This window comes from Leguminivora glycinivorella, chromosome 22 (genome assembly GCF_023078275.1).
Source record: "Leguminivora glycinivorella isolate SPB_JAAS2020 chromosome 22, LegGlyc_1.1, whole genome shotgun sequence".
Taxonomy (NCBI): Eukaryota; Metazoa; Arthropoda; class Insecta; order Lepidoptera; family Tortricidae; genus Leguminivora; species Leguminivora glycinivorella.
Genome location: NC_062992.1, coordinates 12,708,682 through 12,734,884, shown reverse-complemented (window position 1 = coordinate 12,734,884; position 26,203 = coordinate 12,708,682). Strand labels below are relative to the sequence as shown.

The 26,203-nt window shown below is 39.5% G+C and overlaps 1 protein-coding gene across 6 annotated transcripts; it reads left to right on the top strand.

Annotated features, from left to right (window-relative positions):
* Positions 1–555: 555 nt before the first annotated feature.
* LOC125238125 (probable aminopeptidase NPEPL1) lies at positions 556–25,827 on the top strand. Of its 6 annotated transcripts, none has more exons than XM_048145415.1 (13): positions 776–874; positions 4,388–4,551; positions 8,804–8,992; positions 10,346–10,511; positions 12,830–12,903; positions 13,293–13,388; positions 14,987–15,214; positions 16,526–16,671; positions 17,587–17,651; positions 18,732–18,823; positions 19,855–20,031; positions 24,924–25,034; positions 25,601–25,827. In XM_048145415.1, exons 1-13 carry the CDS (start codon positions 808–810, stop codon positions 25,703–25,705), a joined length of 1,680 nt encoding a protein of 559 aa, XP_048001372.1. In that variant the 5' UTR covers positions 776–807; the 3' UTR covers positions 25,706–25,827. The 6 variants fall into 6 exon arrangements, with proteins under 6 accessions (XP_048001373.1, XP_048001372.1, XP_048001371.1 ...); XM_048145414.1 differs by having other exon boundaries at positions 12,830–12,918; positions 13,308–13,388; XM_048145416.1 differs by lacking the exons at positions 776–874; positions 13,293–13,388 and adding an exon at positions 556–698 and having other exon boundaries at positions 12,830–12,999.
* The last annotated feature ends 376 nt before the right edge of the window (positions 25,828–26,203 follow it).

Sequence of the window (26,203 nt, the reverse complement as noted above, 5' to 3'; positions counted from 1 at the left end):
GAGCTACAGTTACATTTTGTTATGTGATTTTGTTAAGTATAGCTTGGTGAAATTATTAAAGGAAATCCGATTATTTCGTGGTTTTATTGACAATGCCCCTTATTTTTTTTCAACTTGAGACAGTAAATATGTATAGATAATTGAACGAGAATAATGAATATTTTAATAAAACGATATGCATCCATGGAATATTTGATTTTCGCGCCTTTTTTCTACTGACAATCTAGATATGTTACAGTATAATAATATAAATAAAATAAGAATATGAACACTACAACCGTATAACGGAACGTCAGTGGTTCGTTCAGAAATCTTGTTAGTGCTTTTTACATTCTGCTATCATCATTTAAAAGTATAAAAACCAAATCAATTATTGAAAATGAATGTTAAAAATATAATTTTATTCCGTTATTGACTGATTGTAATTATAAACTTAATTAAAATAAATTTGTGCTTTCCGTGTTGTAACTAAAACATGAAGTTTTCGTCGATAGTTTTTATGTTTCTGAACGTCATCTAATAGCTATCAAATGAAATTATTCAATGATTTGGCAAGTTGATACTGAGAGAGAAATTTTAGAATAGCTTTTCTTTGTTATTTTTCTTTGTTTCTATTCTCCGTCGGTAGCACGTTTCTGTATAATAGAATCAACACGCATGCAGCAAATCGGGGAATAATTGAACGCGAAGGACTAACGGTGAGCAGCTAAGTTCTTTCGTTTTAAAGTTAGCGCGTCTCTTCGTTTTTGACTATTTTCATGATGTTTGTTTTGATAATTGTCATGTTTTAGTATTATGTAAGTAAACATGTTAATCTTAAGAACATTTAGTGCATATATAAGTGCGTTTAAACAGCATCCGGTGCTGGTGTCAGGTGAACGAACTTTTTATCATTATTTATTGGTGAACTATTTTTAGAATACTAACGGTTGTGTTCTCGAGCGTTGTTTGCTTTCGCTTATTCAAATTACATACTACGGTTACTAAGAGCTCATGAAAATAGTCTTTTGAGATGTAACTAACAGTTCTCTTCATTCAGTTCAACAACATTCATTTTGTTTACTTTAGGGACGATGTTTAGGTTATTTGTTTGAAGTAAACATTATTTGGCAGCTGATTGCTTTGGCAACAATCTCATTGAATGTTTTCAAAAGAAACATTCCAGAATTTATAATATTGGTTATTTCTGCCAAATATAAGTTCAATGACCCTTGCCATGTAAGGTCAATGACCTTTGAACATTATGCTAATATGGGGAAGCTGAAGAATGTGAATAATTGGTTGTTTATGTGACTGCTACATTAGGCATTCAATTATGAGTGTGAGTTTTTATCATAAAAGGATCAAATATCTCAATTAGACAAGCACAGACCAAATTCACATTCAAGCGCTAGTTGCACAAGTATTTCCTTGACAATGTCTTCATCATCATCTTAATGATTCACACTAGGTATAGGTATATCAATGTAAATATATATGTATGTTTATTTTTATTGTATATTATATGTAAGTTTATCTTGAATATGTATAGTTTAATATTCATTTAGTTAGGTTACAGTTTCCTTTCCTTCTTTTTATATATATAAGACACTGCACCTACTTAATCTTTCTGGTTTAGCCCATTGGTTGACTGGTAGAGAATGCCTTGAGGCATTAAGTCCGCCATTTGTACCTTATTTTGTTGTGCAATAAAGATTAAATAAATAAATAAATATTGGTAGGATAAGTTTGCCTTTGTACAAATGATGTGTGTGTTATTTTTTTCCTGTGTATGTCTTTTTATTTTTGTACAATAAAGTGTATTACTTCTTACTACTACTACTACATAAGATTGTAATACATATTTATGTACAGTTGGGTGAATCAACTTTTTCTTGCCTGTTATTACCATGGTTACAGTCCCCTGAGTCACGCTGGTTTGCAACTCTCTAGAAACGCAATCCTCTTTGGTATCTTTCAAAATGTCCTTTTGTTTTGGACCATTCAAATAGCCAGAAACCTCAAAAGTGACATATTCTCATTCCCCTTTTTTAGTAGTAGTAGTAGTAGTAATACACTTTATTGTACAAAGATAAGAAAAAAGAACACATACATCATTTGTACAAAGGCGAACTTCCAGTTAACCTTTACCCAGTTACCCTTTTTTACACTAATTAAAGTGCAACAAAATAGTATTTGTATAAAAAAATTCTTAAAATAGACGAAAACTAGTACACTAATGCTGGCTTAATAAATTTAGATTAACATGGCCAAGCTTGTTATCTCTGATAGCAACAAACCATTAACTAAGTTGCTTGCGGCTCTAATACCGCATTGTTCTGTAACAATGGTGTATTAAATTAACCAAACAACATAAATAAACATAATAGTAAATTTCCATATTTTAGATTCCATTAACTCTTAAATAGTCCTTACACCCTGGGTGTTGCCTCTGCGTATGTCCCATGATACGGGCAAGGGCAACATCCGCTTGGTGTACCCCTTACATTCAAGTGTCAAAAAGGCCTCTACGCGTTGGCTTCGGCCCCGTGTACGCCTCCCAAAGGTACGGAACATAGAGTATATTGAATAGTCTGGTATAGAGTTATCTTATCAGTCAAGATTTTCGAATGCAGCGCCATCTTTTATTAACTTACGACAACTTTTCATGACATTTTCCATGCCGAAAGGTTCCTTATAGCAGTTATAGCAAATAAAACATTTGGACCCTTTAGACATGAAACGCCACATATTTCTGGCGCGATTTTAAAATAGGTTTGACTTTTTTCATGATAAGTCTGAGCAAGAAAAACCTACTTATTTTCAAAGTTCCAAAAATTTACAATGTAATTACATATAATTAACCATAGAATATCGTTCGCTAGTTTGCGGGTGGTACAGCGACATCTAGCGAAATATTTGGACATCAAAAAATACTTATACATTTTACGACAACAAGTCATTACCCAGTTTGCGGGGGTAACAGTGATATCTAGCGAAAAACTTTTTTTCCTTTAGGAGCGATTATTTCCGAAAATATTTAATATTATCAAAAAACGATTTCAGTAAACCGTTATTCATTTTTAAATACCTATCTAACAATATATCACACGTTGGGGTTGGAATAAAAAAAAAAACAGTCCCCACTTTACATGTAGGGGGGGTACCCTAACAAAACATTTTTTTCCACTTTTTATTTTACCACTTTGTAGGCGTGATTGACATACATATTGATACCAAATTTCAGTTTTCTAGTGCTATCGGTCACTGAGATTATCCGCGGACGGACGGACGGACGCACAGACAGACATGGCATAGTTGACTACGGAACCCTAAAAACAGTAAGACACTGTATCATAATATGTTATTGCAATTTAATATACATTTATCCACAACATAACTTGTCAGTTTGTTACAAGGTACACAAATAGATTGTATAGTATTTGCACAATATCGTCCCAACAATGATAAGTTATCACCAGCTGTGTTAACAGCTGTGATGGTAATAGATAACAATTATAATTAATATAGTACTGATAATGCAGTCTGTACTGGAGTTTGGAGTAAACACTACTGTATTCTTTTACATTTTAATGTTAGTGCATTCTACCATCTAATATTTGGTAAGTGACAATAAACAAGAACTAAAGAGATTGTTTAAGCCCGTGACCAAACTTTTAAATGAAACTATGTTTTAAACAACTGCCATTTTTAGAGCATTTCTTTTTTTTGCCATTTTTTTTATTTCGAATTTTAGGGAATTTTAGGTCAATTGTACTCAGAATCACGAGTACTTTCAATCTCACTGGGAGACAAAGTGTCCCAGAATTTTCATACATTTTTGTTACTTTCCTCTTTTGTTACCCCACACAACATGTATGGAAAATGGTAACAAAATAAGAATAAATTGTATGGGATACATTTTTTAACTACTAGGATTGAAAAAGCTAGTGATTCTGAGTAGAAATACCATAATTTTTTTCAATAATATCACATTTCATAAAAGTGGCGAAAAAAAAGAAATGCTCTTTAATGGCTTTTACAAGGTTAAACTTGATAGGGCGGCCAGTTTGAGCTGGAGAGAGGCCACAAGGGTCACTGGAGATAGGAAGGTGGCGCAAGCTCGTGAAGGCCCTTTGCACCTTTCCGGTGCCATAGGACTATTACAACAACAACAAATTTAGGTTCTTTAGGTCTAAGGATGCGCGCGCGAGATGAGGTGGTATGGATGAGGCTCATATGCGGCCTGTCAATTTTGATCATTGAAAAAATGACCTTGACATTTAAAACAATAGATTAAAATTCCCACGCACGGATACGTGTCTAAGCATACGAGGGGTTAATGGAATGAAGCTGCCTTGAAAGCGCTTTTTAACATGTTTTTTTTTAAAAACACTTTTTTTTACAGTTCGCATGATGTCGAACTCGGCGGTCAGCGTCAAGTTCCGTTGGGGTCTCTCGGCCTCGGACCCCGAGGACCAACCCGCCCTCATAGTGGGTCAAGTGGCCCACCTCAATGCTTTGACGTGGCACGATGTGCGGTGCAAGCTTGAACCACGAGTTACTGAAGAGGTTGGTATCTTTAGCCTATATTATACTAGCTGTAGGGCTCAGACCCTGAGGACCAACCCACCCTCATAGTGGGTCAAGTGGCCCACCTCAACGCTCTGACATGGCACGATGTGCGGTGCAAGCTTGAACCACGAGTTACTGAAGAGGTTGGTATCTTTAGCCTATATATACTAGCTGTAGGGCTCAGACCCCGAGGACCAACCCGCCCTCATAGTGGGTCAAGTGGCCCACCTCAACGCTCTGACATGGCACGATGTGCGGTGCAAGCTTGAACCACGAGTTACTGAAGAGGTTGGTATCTTTAGCCTATATATACTAGCTGTAGGGCTCAGACCCTGAGGACCAACTCGCCCTCATAGTGGGTCAAGTGGCCCACCTCAACGCTTTGACGCGTCACTGAAGAGGTTAGTGTCCTTAGTAAATACTGCACTGACTGCAGAAGCTGTAAGAAATGTTCTATTTTATTTCTATCAAAGTGCTGGAGTGTCACCGTAAACTTCATATTTTTAAGAGCGCTTTCAAAAAATCTGCTTGCTCGCATTTCGACGCCGGCGGCGCTGGCGTGCGCCTGTGTGCAGACGCACACTATAACCAGAAGCATAACGATTGTAGCCTGCGGTACAGACATAGCGTGCGATCCTCTTCGAACCAACCTTACGTGCGGCTAGAGCGAAAGGGATAGCATTCATGGTCGGTACCGCCACGCCGTCAGTGGCGTTGCGGACTAACCATTATTGATACTTGCGTAAAAACACCACCATATATATTACATATTTGCATACATGATTTCGTGCATAAATACTTGACCTTTTAGTTTAATTATTAAACTTATCACAGTTTTTTTTATTAAAACGTGTGTAGCCTTGGAAGAAATAAATTAAAAAACTTTTATAATATAATAAATTGTGTATATAATATTGTCTTCTGTCACCGCGATAGTTACTCATGAAATAAATTTATGGAATCAGATTATATCGCGTACAATGAATATAATCCGTTTTCTTAGTTTTATTTTATTTTGTATATGATATGTTTTCTAGGTTCTTTTCGGTGAAGGAAAACATCGTGAGGAAACCGGACTTATTCCAATAAGGTCTAGTTTACCCTTTGGGTTGAAAGGTCAGATGGCAGTCGCTTTCGTAAAAACTAGTGCCTACGCCAAATCTTGGGATTAGTTGTCAAAGTGGACCGCAGGCTCCCATGAGCCGTGGCAAATGCCGGGATAACGCAAGGAAGATGATGATGTTTTCTAGGTACATATACAGAGTGGGGCCTGTAACAAAGGCGAAGAATTGAACTCTAGGCTATTCTCCTTAAGCCGTTTTCACACTATCCGATCCGATATCGGATGTCGGAAGCATTTCAATAGAAAAAATCCAAGATGGCGCCTTTAATTCTCAAATAAATAAATAAATTTAATGTATGGGATATCGGTCCGACATCCGATATCGGATCAGATAATGTGAAAACGCACTTATACTGATCAACATTTGTTCGGCGACTTTTAAAAATAACTTGTATTTTGATTTTTATCACCCTTGAAAGTTTTTTCTAAGAGGTAATGTATTGCGAATTCTGTTAAGTCTAAAGTGTGACAGACAACGTCAATGACATCAATAATGGCGTACATTGAAGCTAATATTTATTTTGTATGAAAAATTAAAAATTTAAAGACTTCATAACTTTTAAAACTTTCACTGAATAAATGTTGATCAGTATAAGGAGAATAGCCTACAGTTCAATTCTTCGCCTTTGTTACAGGCCCCACTCTGTATATAATGGAACTAAGATCGGTTTTCTTTAATTTTAAGTAGTTTTTTTATATTTAAAATGTAAGAGTTTTGAATTTGATTCACGGTTATTTTCATTAGACTTATATTCACGGTCTATATCCCGGTCAATATAAGTTTAATATTTAAAATGTGTTTTTAGGGTTTCGTAGTCAACTAGGAACCCTTATAGTTTCGCCATGTCTGTCTGTCTGTCCCTCCGTCCGTCCGTCCGTCCGCGGATAATCTCAGTGACCGTTAGAACTAGAGAGCTGAAATTTGGTACCAATATGTATATCAGTCACGCCGACAAAGTGCAAAAATAAAAAGCGGAAAAAATGTTTTATTAGGGTACCCCCCTACACGTAAAGTAGGGAGTGATTTTTTTTTTTCATTTCAACCCTAACGTATGATTTACTGTTGGATAGGTATTTAAAAATGAATTACTGAAATCGTTTTTTGATAATATTAATATTTTCGCGAATAATCGCTCCTAAAGAAAAAAAAAGTGTCCCCCCCCCCCTCTAACTTTTTAACCATATATTTAAAAAATATTTAAAAATCACAAAAGTAGAACTTTATAAACTTTCTAGGAAAACTGTTTTGAACTTGATAGGTTCTGTAGTTTTTGAAAAATATGGAAAACTACGGAAGAGCCGAGCGGCTATTTACCAATGCGGCTTTAAAAACCGGCCGAGAGCGTGTCGGGCCACGCTCAGTGTAGGCACTGAGCGTGACCCGACACGCTCTCGGCCGGTTTTTAAATATTATGTTGTTTTAATTGCACGGAGCACAGGAAGGTGACTACCTTCCAGCTTCATCATCAGATCCTGGGTACCATCTCTTGTCAAAGATCTTGTTGAGACGAACCAAACGAGCCCAAACACGAAATGGTTTCAAGACCTGGTTGATGAGAACTCATGACTACCTTCCGGCTTCATCATCAGATCCTGGGTACCATCACCTCTTGTCAAAGATCTTGTTGAGGCAAATCAAACGAGCCCAAACACGAAATGGTTTCAAGACCTGGTTGATGAGAACTCATGACTACCTTCCGGCTTCATCATCAGATCCTGGGTACCATCACCTCTTGTCAAAGATCTTGTTGAGGCGAATCAAACGAGCCCAAACACGAAATGGTTTCAAGACCTGGTTGATGAGAACTCATGACTACCATCTGACTTCATCATCAGATCCTGAGTACCATCTATTGTCAAAGATTTTGTTGAGACGAGTCAGTAACCTCAAATGATATTCAATAATAAATAATACTTACTAAAAATATTAGTCAAGTTAATTAGTTAGTTACCAAAGTCGTCAACCCAAGGATCAAAGTTTTCGGTCGCAGTATACATGCAACAGTACAGCCAAACACGCACACAAGTGCGGTTTTGGACACGGCGGGTGCCGCACACAATAACAAAATAACTTCGCGATCGTCGAGCCGCGTGCGGAGCGGACTAACATACGTCCTGCCTCTACAAGCTCTGCCGCGGTACTGACATCGCAAGCGCGCGTAACCGGTAATAAGGAGGCATTTTTAAAAAATCGACAAAAATATTAAATTGCAATTAATAGAAAACTTTTGCATAAAATCTGTTTGAGTAAGCGTTGCAGATTATTTTTATATTAAAATTACTTCAAAAACACGTAAGTTTTCGAAGAAATTGACACTTATTCTGAGGTGATTTCTGAAACAAATTGGATTCATCATATCCTCATTTACTCTATTCTAAAGCCTTATAACAAAGAAGTAGTCTCAGATGATTGTAGTACGGGATATACATAATACAAATTTACCACTTGAAGCATTCAAAACTATCCAAATTTTGCAAATTAGACGGACTAAGTCAGCACTTTTCGCGGGTTTTCCTAAACATGCACCAGAAAAAAAATCATAATTTATTAAGTGAGTTAGTTTTTAAAAATCCAGTCTCACAACATGTAAGTTAAGAAGATGTCCTAATCGAATTCTGAACTTAATAAGTCTTTTAGATGACGAAAAGTGTAGCATTTTGCCGACTAAAACTATCAATTTTACATTATTACGACGTTTTCGTTGAATGCCCTCTTAATGACGTGATGTTTCCTGAGGCTGAGTTGAATTCGAAGACGACTTTGGACAGTATACTAGTCTGGTGTCTGAATCAACCTGACGAATCTGTCCTACCTACCTGGTATAAAAGAGAGTCTTGAGGATTTAACAACTTTTTTTACCCGCCTATAATGGTGTCCCACTCCTGGATTAGTGCCTCTTCCGGCCAGTTAGTGAGGAAGGTGTCTAGCTCGTCCCTCCATCTCCTGGGCATGCATACGGCAGCTTGGCACTCCTCTCGCCGACGTCGGCAATGCGGGTTTTTGAACGCAGCGGGGTGTTCCGGATACGATCGGTCTTCTTCACACCTAGAGGAGGATTTAACTATTGGCCGTTAATATTAAAATATTTTAAGAGCCTTGTGACTGAAATATAAATTTGATTCCAGGCGTGGAAACGCGGTCTGACCTGCGTGACCTCGTCTCCGGGCGAGAGTGTGGAGCTGTGGCCGCGCGGCGCGAGTCTCGCGTCGTTGCCAGCTCGCCGCTCGCGGCACGCGGCGCCGTCGCGCTCCCACGCGCTCGCTAAGCTCGTGCGCTCGTGGCATAGGACGCAAAGGGAGCACGAATATGTCGTGGTAAGTATATTGGTGGTATAGCGTCGTTGCCAGCTCGTCGTTCATTCATGAATGAATGGCCTTGTGGTATGAGTCTCGGGTCGTTGCCAGCTCTACGCTCGCGCCACACCGCTCCTTCGCGGTCGCACGCGCTCGCTAAGCTCGTGCGCTCGTGGCATAGGACGCAGAGGGAGCATGAATATGTTGTGGTAAGTATAGCGTTGTTGCCAGGTCGTCGCTCGGTCATGGGTAATGGTCGCGCGGCGCGACCCTCCCGTCGTTGCCAGCTCGCCGCTCGCGGCACGCGGCGCGCTCGTTCGCGCTCGCTAAGCTCGTGCGCTCGTGGCATAGGACGCAAAGGGAACACGAATATGTCATGGTAAGTATATTGGTAGTGGTAAGTATAGAGTCGTTGCCAGCTCGTCGCTCAGTCATAGATTAAGTTTGGGATCGTTTTCTTCTTGCAGAACAAATGGGTTGCCGATCAATATAATAAGATTACCTTGTTTTCTATTGATTACAAATTTAGTTTGATGATTTTTAGAAGGGTTTATAACAATGACACTGAACATTGTGTTTGGTCTTAAACTTTTTGACGGTAGTGTATGTCAGTAAGAACTAGAAAAGTTATATTCATTAGGGATGTACCGACTATTGATTTGGCCGACTAAGCCGACTACCGACTAGTCGGCGCTGGGGTGGCCGATTAGTCGGCCGACTAGTCGGCTAGTCGGCCAAAACAGTTATTTCTACTAAATTAACATTTTGAACCTTCGTTTTCACTAAGTTCAGTTCAGTTCAGTTTTTTACAGGTTCAATGGTCGATGAGAATATTAATATACACATTTTCCATTTTTAACAACCGCTTTGGAATAGTAGGTAAAGGTAATGAATTAGTGATCTTGCCTATGAAATTGATAGTACTAAGAAGGATATTTATTTACACAAAAATCTGATGATCACAGATATTATTTGTTGTTTTGACTAAGAAAGCCACAACGAATTGGTACAATTATGTACATCCACATCACCTGTTGATTTATTTTTGTACTCTTTTTCTATCACTTATGAAGCGCCGACTAATCGGCCTTTTTTGCCGACTAGTCGCCGACTAATCGCCGACTACAAAAGTGGCCGGATATTCGGCTTTCCCGACTAGTCGGCGACTAGTCGGTACATCCCTAATATTCATCCCTTTCTTCTAATATGAAAATAAATTGTTATATTTGAATTGCTTCTGCCCGCAATTTATTATGCGTAGCAGATGTTGAAACATCATTTAAATCTGTTTTTCTAGCATTTTTTTGGATAGGGGTTTTATTGTCATAATTTTAATATAATAATTTTTAATATTTTTAAACTTTCTAATTTCAGCTGATCTGCCGCAAACGCGACGTCTACGCAAGTGCCATGGCGATCGCGCGCTGCTACCCGCAGTACAACGCTCGCTCCGGCCCCGGCCTGCTTGGATCCGCCGCCGAGACGCCGCAAGCTAGGACTGTCTACGTGGAGATACAGCTAGCTAGTGAGGACCAGAGAGGTGAGAGTTATTTGCACTCATTGCGTTATCCCGGCATTTACCACGGCTCATGGGAGCCTGGGGTCCGCTTTGACAACTAATCCCAAGATTTGGCGTAGGCACTAGTTTTTACGAAAGCGACTGCCATCTGACCTTCCAACCCGAAGGGTAACTAGACCTTATTGGAATTGGTCCGGTTTCCTCACGATGTTTTTCTTCACCGAAAAGCGACTGGCAAATATCAATTGACATTTCGCACAAAAGTTCCGAAAAAGTCATTGGTTCCTCCGGGGTTCGAACCTGCGACCACAGTATAAGGATATATCAGTAGTTAATCTCCGGCAGCGGCGGCGCGGTCGTTACTACTGCGCAAGGTCACGCAGGGTTGTACAACGTTACTATAATCGACTTCGTACAATGTAAGTTGTTGTAAATCTAATAGGTACTATTAACTGTAAGTAGGTTTTAGTATAACAATACCACGTCATGACACCACATTAGTCAGTATTGAAGATACAAAAAATCATTATAAATATATTACTCTCATACGCGCAATAGTAGATTGTGTAACAATAATTGCAAAAGCGTTAATTTAAGTGTTCATTTTATATGTTTTCTCTAGAATACACCCAATCCATCACAATAAAAAAAAGATTCGTTTGAACTAGAAACGTAGGTACCTACTGTCCTACTCGTATTAGTAACTGTGTATGGCGCTATGCTAGTACCAACGCTCTTTCTACCTTTTTATCTAATAAAGATTCAAGTACGTATTTGTTTCTTAAATACTGACGAAATCATATTTACATAAAATGTTTGAATAGATGTTTGCACAATATTTAAGTAGGTACCAAACTTTCGAGCTAGATAGATCGCAGCATCTACCTAAATGTCGTTACAGATAAATCCTTATTGATTTTAATGTGTCATTCTAGCTTTAAATCTCACTTTTACGCCATTTACGTAAGCAATAATGTACCTAACACTGCAAATATATAACAACCACTTACTTTTCTGGGTGTCTAGGAATTCTAAAGAATGACATTTCCGCATTTTGAGAACTTTCCATACACCCATAAACACTACAGTAACGAAAATATGTCTTCGGTGCTGACGTCATTTTCTCCCGAACTCGACACGTCAACACAGCGCGCAAACGCGGCCCCGACTGTCCAGCCCAATAATCACCAGTTTCGCATGTTTTCGCCGCATGCGAGGGGAGGGAGGGGGACACACCGCGCGGCGTGAAGTTTGTAAGAAGAGTTATTACTGGTTTTATACTGTGCTGCGACCTCGGGATTGAAAGTCGCACGCTCTTACCGCTAGGCCACCAGCGCTTGAGAGTTATTTGCACTATCTATCTGCATTTAACCCTTAAAAGGGCAGGGGGCATATATTTATTACCATAGATTATACTTTATTTGACAGAATTCAAATTTGACTAATTTCCGAAATTCTTCTGCCCTATTACGGCTCAGCCACGACATTGGTCTAAGCGCGACAGCGGTGAGCGGCGGACATACATTGGAGCGAGACACAGCGATGGGAATTTTCATTCGCACGTATGGCTGCCGCTCACCGCTGCCGCGCTTAGACCAATGTCGTGGCTGGGCCGTTAAGGGTTAAATACTACTAGGGGCCAGTTGCATCAACCACATTTGACAGACACATCATCGTCACGCAATAGACGTCTATGGAACTTCTCATACAATAAAATTTAACTAACGCTTTAAAGGTGACAGACGGTTTGATGCAACCGGCCCTAAATCTTGAAAACACCCTTCGCAATGACATCGATGAACCAATTTTGACGGAATGCGCCGGAGAAACACGAAGGAAAAATTGAAGGGTGAAGTCACATCAAGCCGCAATTTATGTATGAGAAATCGCTCGTTTGTAATCACTACTAATATTATAAATGGGAAAGTGTGTCTGTCTGTTTGTTTGTCCGTCTTTCATGGTAAAACGGATCGACAAATTGACGTGATTTTTTAAGTGGAGATAGTTGAAGGGATGGAGAGTGGCTATGAGAGACATAGGCTATTTTTTATCTCTTTCAAAAGCTAGTGCAGAATAAATCATATATTCAACGAAGCTGTTGTTTCTCTGATGCCATCCGTGCATGGCGGCCCTGCCAGGATGTTAGTATGAACACGCTTACGCATCGGAAAGGTGAAAGCATGCGTACGCATTTTCATACTAATGAGCGATTTCTCATACACAAAATGTGGCTCGATGCTGATAGATGTGACTGCACCCCGATTCGCATCCAAATCAGTTTACCTATTAAGGTTCTACAGTAAAATTGACAGACAAACTTATAAACAATTTCTTTTCAGAAGGCGAACTGGAAGACGAGGGCGTTGGCCCGCTAGATCCCTCCCTGCTAGACAACACATTGTCTAGTGAAGAGTTAGCGGCCATCCAGGCGGCTGCGGACTCTACCCGTTTAGCTGCTAAGATCGCGGACACACCGTGTAATATCATGAATGTGGACAAGTTCATAGAGGTTAGTGCCCGTGGCTACCTGTCTGTCCTGTCACGGTCGCCATGAAATACCCGTTTGTTAGTTAGTGCCTTTGGTGATCTCTGCTAGACAACGAGTTAGCGGCCATACAGGCGGCTGCGGACTCTACCCGTTTAGTTGCTAAGATCGCTGACACTCCGTGTAATATCATGAATGTGGACAAGTTTATAGAGGTTAGTAATTTTAGCAATCTGTCTTGACACAGCCGCCATGAAATACCCGTTAGTTAGCGCCTTTGGCGATCTCTGCTAGACAACACATTGTCTACTGAAGAGTTAGCGGCCATCCAGGCGGCTGCGGACTCTACCCGCCTGGCTGCTAAGATCGCTGACACTCCGTGTAATATCATGAATGTGGACAAGTTTATAGAGGTTAGTAACTTTGGCAATATGTCTGTCCTGTCACGGTCGCCATGAAATACCCGTTAGTTAGCGCCTTTGGCGATCTCTGCTAGACAACACATTGTCTAGTGAAGAGTTAGCGGCCATCCAGGCGACTGCGGACTCAATCCGCTTCTCTATTTTACTCTACCTTTATAAAAGTTTTTGGTACAAGCTCTCTATAAGCAACAATAATTATTGAGACAGTTCTATGAACTCCATATAATTGTGTTTGGAGATTTGCACACAAGGTTAATTTAAGTATATACTCGTAGATAAATAAAAATAAACCTAGAGTACTTTCGTAGCCACTACACAAGCCTAGTCCTTTTAACGGAATTACACGGTGAATATTATTCACCGTGTAATTCCCATTGTCCCTTTTTAAAAGTTACTTGCATAACCGCAAGCAAAGGGTAAAAATAGGGAACTATTTCAGCGACGAGTGCACAATAACTTATGGAGTTCCGCAGGGCAGTGTCCTTGGCACTACCCTGTTTTTAATTTATATTGATCAGCTCTGCTCTATGGCTATTGACGAAGGAGAAATTTTCACGTACGCAGACGATACTGCTATTGTTTTTTGGGGTGAAACATGGGAAGACGTTCGAATGTCTACTGAACGTGGGCTTACTAAGGTCGCAAACTGGTTGCAAAAACATTTACTAACCTTAAATATTAATAAAACATATTACACTTGCTTCACAAATTACATACGAACACAACCAAGTCCCGATTTCTCTTATGGCGCGGACACGTAAGATCATTTGGGTTTTTAAAAACCTGAGACACGTGGCAAGTACTACCCTTCTCAATCAAATATATGTCACATTAGCCCAATCAGTTTTGACGTACTGTGTTCCCATATGGGGTGGTGCCACAAAGACCAAATTTCTAGAGCTAGAAAGAGCACAACGAGCACTACTCAAAGTGATCTATTTTAAACCGTATAGATTTCCAACTACAGAACTATACAAAACCTGTGATCTCCTGTCTGTTAGAAAATTATATGTATTGCATGTAGTTGTAAAAAAACATAAAACTGTAAAATTCTCACCAGACAGTTCAAATAGTCGACGTAAAAAAAACCCGAGTGATTGCTATAACCTCCACGAAAACTGCATTTGCGAAAAGACAACACGCATCACGGTCTGCAAAGTTGTACAATGTACTTAATGAATTCTTAGACATTTATCCAACTAGATTATATGAATGTAAAAGTAGGGTAATAAAATGGTTGAAAACAAAAAGCTATAAAGAGATTGAAGACTTACTAGAATAAAATAGGATAGAGAAATAAAAGCAATTAGGTAGTAAGATTATGGAAATTAAGCGAAAACTCAAAGACGCTCGGACACGCACATTGACATAAATACACACACGCATACACACACACACACACACACACACACACGCACACACAAGTTTTTAATTTTGTCATGTAGTATGTAACTTTTACTGATATTGTTAATTTTTGCGGAAGAGCGGTTATCTCTTAATACAAGTATCTTGAATACTTACAAAGAGAAGCCAGCATGGATATGGAAATGTTATATTTAGTTATTGAATTTTTTTTTTTTTAATTCCAGGAAGCCTGCCGCGTAGCCAAGGAGCTCGACCTTCCCGAGCCCACCATCATCCGCGGCGAAGAGCTGAAGGCTCGTGGCATGGGCGGCATCTACGGCGTCGGTCGCGCCGCCAACTGCCCTCCTGCTCTTGTGTCTCTGTCTTATAATGTCCCTGGAGTGGACAAGAGCGTGGCCTGGGTGGGAAAAGGCATCGTTTATGATACTGGTGGCCTCAGCATTAAGGCTAGGGTAAGTAAAATCCAATTAAAATTACAGAAGTTTGTACATTTGTAATTTTTTCCTTGATTTGTAGATTAATTACTATTTGTGGGCAAAATTTGAAGCTTGTATAAATGCTAGAAGTGTCTTAGAATTTTGATGATAGGTGAGTCAGTATGAACTCAAGGTATAGGCATCTATGGCGTCGGTCGGCCGCTAACGGCCCTCCAGCTTTAGTATTCCTGTCTTATAAAATGCCTGGAGTGGATAAAAGTGTGGCCTGGTAAATTATAGTAAAAAAATCTTAAATTTAGACATTTCTCAATTTTTCCGTGTTTCATAGGTAAAACTCTATTTGTGGTTAAAATTTAAAGTGTATATGTCAACTAAAAATGCCTTAGAATTTTGATGATTGGCGAGTGAGTCAGTGTGAATTCAAAGATAGGGAGGCGTAAGCCTAACTGCCCACCTGCACTTGTGTCTCTGTCTTATAATGTCCCTGGAGTGGACAAGAGCGTGGCCTGGGTCGGAAAAGACATCGTTTATGACACTGGTGGTCTCAGCTTTAAACTTAGGGTAAATAAACTATAGTGAAAAAATCTTAAATTTAGACATTTTTAAATTTTTCCGTGTTTTATAGATTAAACTCTAGTTGTGATTAAAATTTGAAGCTTGTATGTTTGCCAGAAATGTCGAAATGAGAAATGTGAATAGTGTTTGTGTCGAAGGAGGGTAGACCGCGCGCTGTCTACGTAACTTTGACATCCACTTGCCTTCGTCAGTTTTCCGTGATCATGATGCATGCAACTGCGTCGAAATATCGGGAGCTCGACAAAAATCAAAAAGGTAATCACGGTCTATATGCCGGTCAATATAAGTTTAATAGAAATGTCATTATTATCATCAAAATTCTAAAGTACAAAATACAAGCTTAGTATTTAAAGTATAAATCAAGGGAAAAATGGACAAATATACGAGTACTTTCAATTTCAAACTTGAGAAGTCAGTAATATTTTTTTCTCAAACATGCAATGAAATATTGTCTTTACGTTCCGTAAAATGGGCTGGGAAGTATCGCTTTTTGGGCGCAACAACTCGAGAGGACTGTAAAGGGATTTCATATTATTTTTTAGGCCTAGGCCTGCAAAGTAACTTTTTTTTTTATAAAATATTGTCCTTTAGAGCATTTTTTATTTTTTTCATTGTATGTTTGAGAAAAGCACTATACATGCCTCGGCGTGAAAACGGATTCCCGGCCTCGTATCCCTATCCGGTATATACCCACTTGGCCGGAAATCCTCATTTTCCCGGCCTCTGATGTAATGTACTATTTCTCTACAGACCTCCATGGTGGGCATGAAAGGCGACTGCGCGGGTGCGGCCGCTGTGTTGGGAGCCTTCGCGGCCGCTGCGCGAGCCAAGCCCACCGTCAGCCTGCACGCTGTATTATGCCTCGCCGAGAACGCCGTCGGCCCCGACGCTACTAGGTAACACTACTTGTATCCTATTGGAGGCTTGTACTAACCGACAAATCGTCCCTACTTTGAAAAAACCTCGTATCTCACGCCGCTTCTCAAAGTTAAAACGCAGTAAGTCTATATGCATTCCATACATACTTAATACAATTTTCTTTTCATTGACAGACGAAGATACAAGTTTTTTTTAAAGTAGTGACAAAATATCTACGGAAGGTACATGTGACTGTAGTACAATAAAGATCAAAAGTGATCCAAAATATTGCTAACGATTAAATAAACTTCTTAAATACTTTTGATTTTTAGCTTCTGACAAGGTGTTGAAATACATACATACATTTATAATCACGCCCGTATTCCGTAAAGAGGTAGGCGGAGCACATGAACTACTAACTTTCAGTGCCACTCTTGGCAAAAAGAGGTTAAAAGAAATCCAAATTGTGACATTGCAGTGAGCCTCTCGCGTACGCCACAATTTAACCCATATCCCACAGTCGACTTCTACGACACCCACGGGAAGAAAGGGGATGTTGAAATTCTTAGCCCGTCACCGCACGGGAAATATTTAAAAAAAAACTATACTGACCCCCTAAGACACTGGTCCCCACCGCGAGCTAGTAAGCTATGAGCTATCGGCTATAAAAACGAACAAAAGATAATCACTCCCGTGTAAATAAAAGAGACACGGCGATGTTTATAGTTACTCGCCCAGCGGTGAGCTATCAAAATAGCCGTGTCTCTTTTATTTGCACGGGAGTGCTTATCTTTTCATCGTTTTTATAGCCGATAGCTCATAGCTTACTAGCTCGCGGTGGGACCAGTGCCTAAATCTATACTTTCGTCTGATTAATAGAAACATCACGACTGCGTTTGCAGATGGCAGAATAATTGATTAAATCATAGGCCAATAAAGTTCGTTTTTTACAGACCTGATGATATCCACCAGCTGTATTCGGGCCGCACTGTGGAAATCAACAATACTGATGCTGAAGGTAAAACTTTGTTGTCATACATTTCGTAATATGTTCATGTAACAAATTAACTTAAGGGGCTCCACACGGTTTTCATCGATTTTTGACAAGTTTTGAGTTGAAATTCCTAAATTTGCCCTACAGGTAGAATTATAACATTAACTAAGGGCCAGTTGCATCACCCACATTTGACAGACACTTCATCGTCAAGCAGCAGACGTCTATGGAATATCCCATAGAATAAAATTTAACGAACGCTTTAACGGTGACAGACGGTTTGATGCAACCGGCCCTAAGTGAGAATGTCCTATAATATTTATTTATTTATTTATTTTATTTATAACTCCAACGGCCATCGGTTCTTCAATCTTTTATCTCTATTCGTAACAGCTACATTTTGAAAAAAAATTAATACATATTTTTTTATGAATTTTTTTAAACATGGTCTAAAAAAACACTTATCTAAATTTTATTTTTGTAAAGGCACATACATGAAATCGACATGTTAGGATTTATCTTTGACTTTTCTAAAAATTCAAGAGAGATTTTAATTTTAAAGTGATTAAAACAAAAGTTATGACACTTATGACCAAAAAAACCAGTTTTTGGCCCTGAAATTGTTCAACTTTGATGCCTAATATCACAGAAACAATGTGCTGTGAAGGAATTATGTGATACTATTTTGTTTAAAGACGATGCTGTTAATATGATAGGCTTTAGAAACTATCAGAATATCAATGGACTCAAATCGAAGGTCATTGGTGCAGGGAACGCCCTTAAGACATTCTCTTTATATATAGGTATAAGTCCCTATACATTCCACGACTTTTCTCTTTTTTTTATAGAAAGGTACAGCGGGACAAATCTCGACTGGGGGACAAATGTAACTGGTCATGTTTTCCATGTTCTACAATGTTTGCATTATTAAATAGAGTGTCCACCGGTTAAGTATGGTAGGCGTGTTCAGTGGATACATGTAGAACTCAACATCATAATTTTATAATGGAAAAAATGGATTAGTTACAATTGCCCCCAGTCGAGATTGTCCCGCTGTACCTTATACAAACTTTGGTGCATAACTAACCATTTTGTGTTGTCTAGGCCGCTTGGTATTGAGCGACGGTGTGGTGTACGCGCACCGGGACTTGAAGGCCGATACCATCGTCGACGTGGCCACACTCACTGGTGCACAGGTAATGAAGACAAATTTTCGTCACACTCTCACAGTAAATGTGCAATAGCACGCATGTTAGCGGGAGTTATAGAAAAATCGTTCTCCCTAGGGAGTTTCTAGTACCTACCGTAGGTATTTAACTTTTATTATTCTTTTTACACAGGGTGTATTTTGATAGCGGGTCAGCAAGCGCAGCTGTTAGGTCCTACGCGAAAATGGTCTAAGGAGACCTTCCCTCGATTCTAAATTGATGAAAAATGGCATTTACAGATTTTGTAAAAAACATACAGGGTGCGAGAAAAAGGGCATTTTTGACAAACTTTTTTTTTACGCCAATCGATCCCATTCCTATCTATGATCAAAAGCTTTTATGGGACCAAAGAAAAACTTCCGGTTAGAAAAGTCACAAATCGCAAAAAAAAAATTCCCATGCAATTTGTATGAAAAAAATTTTTTTTTCACGTGGTATTTTTCTGATGCCAATCGATTGATACTGAATAGTAATAGAATCGTTTCATGTTTCATGAAAATCGGTCCACTAAGTCGCGGTCGAGGGTTTTTCAAAATTTTAATACTTGAAAATGATTTATTGGTTACACAGGTTATACTTTAAACGTTAGACGTTTACACGTTTTGTTCCTGAGTCATGGATGTTTTCTATCTATAGAAGTATTTGTATATTATATATATCGTTGTCTGAGTACCCGCAACACAAACCTTCTTGAGCTTACCGTGGGACTCAGTCAATCTGTGTAAGAATAAATAAATAAATATTGGGGACACCTTACACAGATCAACTTAGCCCCAAACTAAGCGAAGCTTGTAATATGGATGCTAAGCGACGATATACATACTTAAATAGATAAATACATACTTATATACATAGAAAAACATCCATGACTCAGGAACAAATATCTGTGCTCATCACACAAATAAATGCCCTTACCGGGATTCGAACCCAGGACCGCGGCTTAGCAGGCAGGGTCACTACCAACTGAGCCAGACCGGTCGTCAAATAATATTTATTTAAACTCTAACTGTGGTTTCCAGGGTACAGCGACGGGCAAGTACCACGCGGCGATCGTGTCCAACAACTCTACCATAGAGCGGCGCTGCGTCACGGCTGGACTGAGAGCCGGCGACTTGGCGCACGCTCTACCCTTCGCGCCAGAGCTACACTTCACTGAGTTCAGCTCCTGTGTCGCTGATATGAAGAATAGCGTCGCTGTAAGTGGAAAAAATATTTAATTTACAGATAATATACACGTAAAAAATACGGCCGCACACAAATAATCAGCGTTAGATATATCAGAAAGCCCACGGTGCTCAAAAATATCTGAACACGATCTTCAAAACCTCTATAGAATTAGATTTGACGACCGGTCTGGCGCAGTCGGTAGTGACCCTGCATGCTGCGCCGCGGTCCCGGGTTCGAATCCCGGTAAGGGCATTTATTTGTATGATGAGCTCAGATATTTGTTCCTGAGTCATGGATGTTTTCTATGTATATAAGTATTTATATTATATATTGTATAATAGCAGCACTAAAACGCTTCTCGTACAGTCGCTGATACTGCCAATTATTGACTACGCTGATGTATGTTGCACCAACATTACACAAGCCTCGCTGTCCAAGCTTGATCGTCTCCTAAATAACTGTATAAGATTCGTTTTTAATCTTCGCAAATATGACCATGTCTCCGCTTTTCGCCGTAAACTTAATTGGCTCCCAATTCGTGAACGTAGGTCATTGCGAATCTTGTGTGCTCTTTATTCGATCCTATTTGACCCAGCTGCGCCCAATTATCTCAGGACCAACTTTCAGTTCGTAGCGGCTCGGCCGGGTTGTGAGCTGCGTCCTTCTCGTGCGCTGAAACTGGCTGTCCTCCCTCATCGCACTGGATTCTTGTCCAACTCGTTCAGCTGTCAGGCAATTCGTCTATGGAATGCCCTCCCTCTGCCTATCAGGCAAGCTCAGAGTAAACTCTCTTTTAAAAGCAAGTTGCGTAAGCACTTATTTGCAAACATTCGAAATTAAAGTCTACTTGATGTCTCGCACTAGGTACATTTATTTGTTTATGTATGTGTATTTTATTTATATATTTGTATTATACTAATATATATGTAGGTTTATTTATTGTATTTGTGTATGTTTATTTTATAATAGTAGGTATCGACTTGTATTTAATCATTACAATCTCATACAGGCTCTATAATATTGTGCACCAAACTAACTATCTCTGTTTTGCCCAATGGTTGACTGGTAGAGAATGCCTTAAGGCGTTAAGTCCGCCATTTGTACTTTTTATTGATAATTTGTGCAATAAAGTTTAAATAAATAAATAAATAAAATAAATATATATTGTTGTCTGAGTACCCACAACACAAGCCTTGAGGTTACCGTGGGCCTCAGTCAATCTGTGTAAGATTGTCTAAAAAAAAAACGAGGAAAAAAAAATCCCATTTCATAACCGGGTAAGCAAAGAAGAAAAAAAAAATCTTCGTAGAAAACTGCAAAAAATAATGGTTATCTACGAAGAAATAAAAAAATCCTCTTTCATAACCCAGTTAGCTAGGAAGAATTATTTTTCCTCATACAAAACCAGTTATTAAACTTGGTTATCTACGGAGAACAAGGGAGTTATAATAAAGAAAGTTATTTAAAAACGATGGTTTATAAAGTCTTTTAAGTTATAAAAGTTGTTTAGTGTGTGTTTCACTTAACACTAAAAGCTTGAAAACAGTTTGTTCAGAATCGAGAGTAGAATCGATTGAGCTATATCTTGATTGGGGTAATAATTTTTATTTAAATTTGTATTATTAGTTATTTTTTACGTGCCTATTCTATTGTACTCGTAAAACAACATTGTGTATATCGCATTGCTAGAGGTTGTTTACCTTTTTCAGTATTTAGGGGTATTAATACTGGCTGGTTACTTAGACGATTATTTTTTCCGCTACGAGTTTGACGTTGTTTGTCAGTTTAATCTTAATGTTTATCATAAGTCATAACAAATTGAACTCGTACCTAATTACAACCTTGTCATTTTGAATTAGAGATGGGCCGAATATTCGGTATTCGGCATATTCGGCAAGTTTTTCAATGTTCGTATTCGGTCGAATAGTTCGGTTACATTGCCGAATATTTACCGAATAAACAAAGTAAATAATAGCGTAAGTTGTTTCGTAATTCATCGGATAATGACATCCTATTTCAGCATTCTAAGGAACCACCAAAGGGAGTTCAAATGCGAGAAAATATAAGTACCTACAGTAATTAATTAACAATGTAAAAAAACTAAAATAACGTAGCGTAAGGTACAAAAACCAAAATTTTCTTATGCACTAAATTATAGGAGCATTAAGAGCCTTAGTACCCATTACTTAACAAGTTAACAATTATTGAAAAGTTTTTAACTCTAGGCCAGGATTTAAAATATGGCGCAACCGAATATTCGGCCGAATGTTCGGTTCGGTAACAGCTGAACCGAATGTTCGGCCGAATATTTGTATTCGGCAAAGTCCGTATTCGGCCCATCTCTATTTTGAATATTGGGTTTAAATTTGCTTACTGCGATTAGCTGTCCGAAGTTTACTGTGACAAAGCTTTAAAGTGTTTTACAGTGACATCTTAGCTGTCTATTGGTAAACCTTATGTCGTTGCAGTAACGTACACAAATAAATAGTTTTATGGTTTATGGTGGAAGTTAGCAATTATTTTATTGAGTGTAGAGCTAAAAGTCAAGAAGAGCTGTACAGAAAATTAAAAATTCAATAAAAAAAAAGTAACCATCAGATTAAAAGATGAATACTTCAGATGAGTTTAAAAAAATAAAAATCAGTTGGGGTGTCTGAGGTTTTGAGTGTTACCGGAAACACGTTGTATATGTATTTGTATGTTTATGTATTGTATTTTATTTTTAATATAAAACAAACAAGCTGACAGATCGAACACTACAACTCATCCAAAGTAGAGACAAATTCAGAAGCAACACCACAGGAACCAACTATAAAACATTAGACAGGGAAGTAAAACGCAGCATTCGCAAGGATATACGCACCTATAATAATACACTTATTAAAGTAGCATTGGAACAAAACAGGTCACTTAAAATAGCCAAGCAAGGAATTAGCAAACAAAAAACATGGATATCCGGTCTACGCGATGAAACAGGTGTCATACATGGTGACAGGGGAAAGATAATGGATATTTGTACAAAGTTTTACAAAAACTTGTATTCCGACCCATTACAGACTTACGATAACACCAATATTCCATACTTCTGCCCTGACACCATTCCTCATATAACAGGCTATGAAGTCCATGTGGCGCTGTCCAAATTAAAATACAGTAAAAGTCCTGGTGAAGATGGTATCACTTCCGAAACGCTGAAAATCGGCGAGCCAACCTTAATCACTCACATTACAAATCTTTTTAACAATATATTGAAATCAGGCGTATTACCACAAAATTTTTGTCATTCGAATATCATAATTCTATTTAAAAAGGAGACAAGACCGACATAAACAATTACAGACCCATAAGCCTTGTCTCTCATTTATACAAAACTTTCATTAAAGTCATAGAAAATCGAATATCAGGCCAATTAGATAAACAACAACCACCAGAGCAGGCAGGGTTCCGACCCGGATTATCCACCACAGACCATCTACAGACGCTCAACCAAATAATAGAAAAGCACCATGAATTCAACCTACCTCTCTACCTTGCATTCGTTGATTATACAAAAGCCTTTGACAGCATTTCACACAAATCCATATTTGCCGCTTTAGAAGCGCAAAACATAGATCCCACATACATAAGCCTCTTACGCAATATTTACGCTAACAGCACCGCAAACATAAAATTACAGTTTTCAGGGCCAACTTTCAGAATAGACAAAGGCGTCAAACAGGGTGATCCGCTGTCTCCCAAATTATTTACTTCGACCTTGGAACACGCCTTCCGCAAGCTAGCGGCTGGCTGGGAGAACAGGGGTGTTGAAACTGTTGAAGTCGGCGGTAGTCGGTTAACAAACCTTCGCTTTGCTGACGACATCGTCCTTTTCTCAACGTCGGCTACAGAACTCGAAAGCATGCTCCAACAGTTGAGCACGGCAAGCCTCGAGATCGGATTGCAGATGAACATGTCAAAGACCAAACTAATGACGAACGGTGCCAAATGTAGGATTCAAGTTGATGGCGGAAGAATTGAATATGTCCATGAGTACATTTACCTGGGCCAAATAGTCTCTTTCCAGGCACGACAAGAAAAGGAGGTCGCAAGACGTACCGAAAATGCCTGGAAGAGCTATTGGTCCATGAAGGAATATATGAAGGGGGACCTTCCCATATCGCTGAAACGAAAACTCATGGATATGTGCATTCTTCCGATCCTGACCTACGGCGCCCAGACCTGGTATTTGACTAATGCTCAAAAGCTCTCCCTCAAGGTTTGCCAGAGGGCGATGGAGCGCAGCATCCTTGGTGTCAAACTGACTGACAGGATTAGAAATTCCATCTTGCGCTCCAAAACCAAAGTAGCCGACGTAGCCCTGACAGCCGCTAAGCTTAAATGGGACTGGGCCGGACACATCTGCCGCATGCCAAACGACCTGTGGGCCAAGAAAAGTACCGAATGGACACCAAACATAGTGCGGCGTGATGGCAGACCGCGAAGGAGATGGCGGCACGATCTTGACGTCTTTCGAAAAGATTGGCCGAACATTGCCTTAAACCGAGAAGCGTGGAAGAAAGAGAGGGAGGCCTTTGCCCAGCAGTGGGACACAACAGGCTAACAAATAAATAATAAATAAATAATTTTATTTTTATGTGTGTAGTATATTGTTTTGTGTAGTGTAGTTTGTGCTAGATTTCCTCTAAGTCTACATTTAGTACACCTACTAACAAGGTTAAATTTATTATTCTCCACTACCTATGTTGTCTGGAAATCGCTCTTTAGCGATAAGACCCCCTCTTGTTTTACCTCTTAAGTTTTTGTGTATACTTACTACATAGTTTCCTGTATTGAGGTGTGCAATAAAGAGTATTTGTATTGTATTGTATTATGTTAGAGCCAATGGCGATGGTGTGTATAATATAAGTTGTTACCTGCACAGGACCGCAGCAACGCGCAGCCGTCGTGCGCGGGGCTGTTCATCCTGGCGCACCTCGGCTTCGACTTCCCCGGCACGTGGCTGCACGTCGACATGGCGGCCCCGGCACACTCGGTACGCATACTCTAAGAGGTTCATATACGGAATGAAACCTTTTACCACACCTCGGACACTGGCGATCAAATATATTGAAAGAGGCGCGTTCCTAGCACACGGTCTTAGCTCGTGTAGGCAAAGACCTATATAACTTTTTTTTTAATGTATTGAAAACAAAGATTACAGTTTCTAGTTTTTTCGCCAAACTTACGTTTAACTTCGTATAAAGTCTAAGAAAAAAACGTACCCCAAAACCATACAGAAAAAGGTACGGTGGGCTACTTAGATGGCGATACACCTTTGGAGTACGCTCGGCTAGATGGCGCTAATATTAATATTTGACATTTTAAAACATATCAAGCTAAGAATATGGGCCAAATTGTAAAAACGGAGGTTCAAAAGTTTTAAGCTGGTGTCAAGAGATGGCAGGCTATGCATTGTGATTACACATTTTATTTCGACAGTAACTCTCCATAATACTCGATACTCTTTGGTGATTACACATTTTACTTTGACAGTAACTCTCTATAACACTCGATCCTCTTTGGCTTGCGAAATCCTATAAAATATTTTTTTTTTTTCAGGGCGAGCGTGCGACCGGGTATGGCGTGGCGCTGCTCACCGTTCTGTTCGGCTCCCTCACGCAGAACAAGCTGCTGAAAGCGCTCAGCCCCCCGGAATCCTGCTAGCACTCCGCGCGTGCCTAGCCAACACATGCGCGGATCCAGGGGGGGGTCATGGGGGTCATGACCTCCCCTCCCCCTGAAGCCTAGGTGGGCCATACAAATAGACCACTGGACCCCCCCCCCATGGGGGGACTGGGCCTTTACCACGTGACCCCCCCCCCCCCCTCTGGGCACGAAGCTGGATCTGCGCTTGAGCCAACAAGCCAGACCGTGCTCCGTAGCGTAGCCACAATAAATAGAGTATAAATTGACAATTAATTTGGAAGCCTCGCATCTGCAAGGATTAATTTAGCTATATTATCGTTGCCAACTTAACTTGGACTTGAGCATTAGGGCCATTTTTTCAAAGTTGTCCACCCCACTTTTTTTGAAACATGGGTATTTTTTTACGCGATTAATACTCAGAATCGCGAGCTCTTTCGATCCTCATAGGCGAAAAAAAATGTCCCAAGATTTCCATAATTTTTTTCGAACCTTCCATTCCGTTACCGCCATACAAAA

Coding starts and splice junctions, on each gene's coding strand:
- LOC125238125 (XM_048145415.1), top strand. CDS start 808: ATGTTAATCTTAAGAACATTTAGTGCATATATAAGTGCGTTTAAACAG. Junction 4,552..8,803: donor AACCACGAGTTACTGAAGAG/GTTGGTATCTTT, acceptor ATTTGATTCCAG/GCGTGGAAACGCGGTCTGAC. Junction 15,215..16,525: donor GCCTCAGCATTAAGGCTAGG/GTAAGTAAAATC, acceptor ATTTCTCTACAG/ACCTCCATGGTGGGCATGAA.